The sequence below is a fragment of the Pyxicephalus adspersus genome, chromosome Z (genome assembly GCF_032062135.1).
Source record: "Pyxicephalus adspersus chromosome Z, UCB_Pads_2.0, whole genome shotgun sequence".
NCBI lineage: Eukaryota > Metazoa > Chordata > Amphibia > Anura > Pyxicephalidae > Pyxicephalus > Pyxicephalus adspersus.
Window position 1 is genome coordinate 42,663,873 of NC_092871.1, and position 4,231 is coordinate 42,668,103.

Genomic DNA, 4,231 nt, shown 5'->3' on the forward strand with positions numbered 1-4,231 from the left:
CACCCAGGACAGGGTCTCTATTAGCAGAGGGGCTCCCTTCCTGGGACATTAACCAGAAATATTAACAGTAATAAAGGAACCACTACACCCAGCGTACATTAACCATTGCAGCTAAATAAACGCAGGTTGGAGTATTTGTAAACTTTATATGCCAAAACAGTAATACCAATATTTACAATCCATAAATATCAATGAGTACACATATCAAGCACAGAGCAGAGTCCTGAGGAGAATTGTGCACAGATATACCCGGGTATATATACAGTCTATAACCACAAATACCTCCAGGTATGATTAGTGTCAGGATGAGTTGCAGAAGCCTCTGGAGTTGATGATAAAGATGTCCAGATGAGATGATCCTGAAAACAGCAGCAAGGAAATCCTCCGACAATTGGGCTGTGTATGCTGTGATCCTGGATTGCAGGGATGCAGGCAAAGTCTCTGGAGTTCAGGGATGCAGGCAAAGTCTCTGGAGTTCAGGGACAATCTCTATGCACTACCACTTAGACCCTAGCAATCCCACTAATCTGCCAATGCAACCAATGCAATGCCAATGCAACCGGACCTCTGCTACCTATGTGCCATCGGATGCCTAACCTATGCTAGGTGTAACTAGACAGAGGGTGCAGATCAGCAAAGATAACTGAAAGGGCAGAGCCAATATATATTTGGGTATGTAGCTGATAGATGATACACTGATAGTAGGGATTTCCCAAAGTGATCCCTGATAACAGACCACATCTACCCCATTATTACAGAGGGTAATGATATAATAATGCACTTCTGCATTTCTCTATATCCTGGTGGGGTTTTTAAGGCCACTATCAGGGTCAGGAAACACTTCAACACCTTTATTTGCAATTTACAAAGTTACAACTCAGCAAGCAGATAGAAAAAAGGCAGTCCCTTACATAGGGTAGGTGGATGAGACAATTATAATTTCCAATTTAAATCATTCCACACTTTACCCAAAATTAGGAATCGTTACGTCTGGTCTTTCATTATTTTATACAATTACTATGATAAATCATTATAGTAATATGTTGACAGTTTATTAATTCATTTTATTATTTATTTATATTATTATTAAATGTATAAAAATGGGTTAACAATGATTATAAGGCTTGTTGGAAACTATGCAAAAGGATTTACAAATTGGTGTAATATTATTTTACCGCCACGAAATGTCGCTAAACCTGACTAAAGACGCATGCGCCGCCTTTAGGAGAGAATTGAATACCTATCAGGAAGCCCATAGCAGCCGATTGTTGATCTCACAGATCAGGATGCAGACTGGTTGCGGAATGGCTCTGTCTGGGAGTCTGAGGTGCTGCCAGCGAGTGTTGTCATGGGTGCCCGTAGTCATCATTGTCCTGGTCGTGCTGTGGTTGTACTACGCTTATGTGTGTGAGCTGTGTCTAGGTGAGCAGAGAATGTCTATAGGAATGCTTTCCCCAGGCACAGATAACAATGTATATTGGAGGAAGTGACATTACCGCCTTCATTCCATGTCAGGTGTTGTGATTTGGGGCAGAGTATGTGATGGGTAATGTATTTTATAGCTTTCAACAAGAAACATCTAATCCTTAAAGATAATGCTACACTTGCCATAAACCCATAATCTATAATGCAAACCTCTAACCCTAATAACCCAATACAGGACCTATTTCCCCAACACTAAATACTTGAATGGGATTTCTAATAAATCCTAACCCTACCTAAACCTTTAGATCTAATAATAATCTCCAACTCAGTCCTTTACACTCTGTCTCTTCATCAAATGTCTAAATCTAACCCAGTGTTTCTTGACATTTTTAACATAGGGGGACTCTTGAAATATTTTTCAGGTCTTCAGTGAACCCCTGCTATAATCACTATATCCACAGCTCACTGTATGTTAGTGTGGTGGACAGTAGGAAGAAAGCCTCTTTAATTGCAGGTCAGTGGGAAAAATGTCATCCTTACAGAGGATCAAAAAAACATTAGTGTCACCTAAACTGACAAGAGATAACAAACTGTTCATTGCTTAAGGATCCCCCAGGAGGTTTTGGAGGAACCCTGGTTGAGAAATACTACTCTAACCTATTACCTTATTAAAAAACAAAACAAGTAGAGCATCCTTGTCCATATAATTGCAAGAAATTTTACTAAAGGTTGTATGGAGGTTTACACTAGTAACACATGGACTATTTTTCTGCAACACGTAAAATTAAGAAAAAACAGAGAATCCCCAGTTGTTGTATATATTACTGGCTAAATGTTGTTTGGTGTCATTCTGGAGTGGTGACTTTGTCTTGGTATTACTACCATAAGCCACTACAAACACAGTATTATGTGAAACAATAAAATATTATAATATGAAAGTTCAAGTCCTCAAATAAAAAACATGAAAATAAAGGGTCTGTTTATAAACCAGTGACTCTGACATTCAGAAAAAAACACTGGTGGAAAGTCAATGAAACACATGGACCTAGAATATTGTACACAAGGGATTTTTCCAGTGTATGTCAGATTCACTGCTTTATAAATAGACCCCATAGGTGTGTTCCACTTGACAAAAATCCCCTAATTGGATATTAGTAGGTGTAGCCCTGTTATGGGGGGGGGACATGTAAATGACCCTCACAAACCAGGCTATGGTGCTAACCTGTAGATAACAGGGAGGATCTTGGGCCTTCGCTATATGGAAGAGTGAGGATACTAATAAAGTTGGCAGTGCCTTCACCCAGGACAGGGTCTCTATTAGCAGAGGGGCTCCCTTCCTGGGACATTAACCAGAAATAATAACAGTAATAAAGGAACCACTACACCCAGCATACATTAACCATTGCAGCTAAATAAACGCAGGTTGAAGTATTTGTAAACTTTATATGTCAAAACAGTAATACCAATATTTACAATCCATAAACATCAATGAGTACACAAATCAAGCACAGAGCAGAGTCCTGAGGAGAATTGTGCACAGATATACCCGAGTATATATACAGTCTATAACCACAAATAGCTCCAGGTATGATTAGTGTCAGGATGAGTTGCAGAAGCCTCTGGAGTTGATGATAACAAAGATGTCCAGATGAGATGATCCTGAAAACAGCAGCAAGGAAATCCTCCGACAATTGGGCTGTGTATGCTGTGATCCTGGATTGCAGGGATGCAGGCAAAGTCTCTGGAGTTCAGCGATGAAGGCAAAGTCTCTGGAGTTCAGGGACAATCTATATGCACTACCACTTAGACCCTAGCAATCCCACTAATCTGCCAATGCAACCAATGCAATGCAATGCCAATGCAACCGGACCTCTGCTACCTATGGGCCATCAGATGCCTAACCTATGCTAGGTTTAACTAGACAGAGGGTGCAGATCAGCAAAGATAACTGAAAGGGCAGAACCAATATATATTTGGGTATGTAGCTGATACACTGACAGTAGGGATTTCCCAAAGTGATCCCTGATAACAGACATCACATCTACCCCATAATTACAGAGGGTAATAGAATAATACTGCACTACACACAGACAAGGCAGTCAGTGCCCCTGATTCATCAAGCAAAATCGGATTATCGGTCGCGCATTCGTATTAGCGATCCGGAATCGTGCGCGATCGCGCTATTCAACAACGCACTTGAGTCCCGGACCGTGGTAATCCGCGATCGCTGGTCGCGCGTATTATCGCGCTTCCAGCGATCGCGGATTTCAATGATGAATCAGGGGCAGTGTGTTCTGGAAGGGATGCAGGTACCTACCCTGGCTGAGCACATGTTCTCATCTCAGCCCATGTACTTCCTGCATTTCTCTATATCCTGGTGGGGTTTCTAAGGCCACTATCAGGGGCAGGAAACACTTCAACAACTTTATTTGCAATTTACAAAATTACAACTCAGCAAGCAGATAGAAAAAAGGCAGTCCCCTACATAGGGTAGGTGGATGAGACAATAATAATTTCCAATTTAAATCATTCCACACTTTACCCAAAATTAGGAATCGTTACATCTGCTCTTTCATTATTTTATACAATTACTATGATAAATCATTATAGTAATATGTTGACAGTTTATTAATACCTATCAGGAAGTCCATAGCAGCCGATTGTTGATCTCACAGATCAGGATAAAGACTGGTTGCGGAATGGCTCTGTCCGGGGGTCTGAGGTGCTGCCAGCGAGTGTTGTCATGGGTGCCCGTAGTCATCATTGTCCTGGTCGTGCTGTGGTCGTACTACGCTTATGTGTGTGA

At 41.1% G+C, this 4,231-nt stretch overlaps 1 protein-coding gene across 1 annotated transcript in view; it reads left to right on the forward strand.

Moving 5' to 3' along the window:
- The first annotated feature begins 1,283 nt into the window (after nt 1-1,283).
- LOC140344396 (palmitoyltransferase ZDHHC15-like) overlaps nt 1,284-4,231 on the forward strand; it is a 5,329-nt gene continuing 2,381 nt past the window's right edge. Inside the window, exon 1 of the mRNA XM_072431523.1 lies at nt 1,284-1,486. Coding sequence (XP_072287624.1) covers nt 1,287-1,486 — 200 coding nt within the window. The 5' untranslated portion in view covers nt 1,284-1,286. The remainder of the gene's footprint in view (nt 1,487-4,231) is intronic.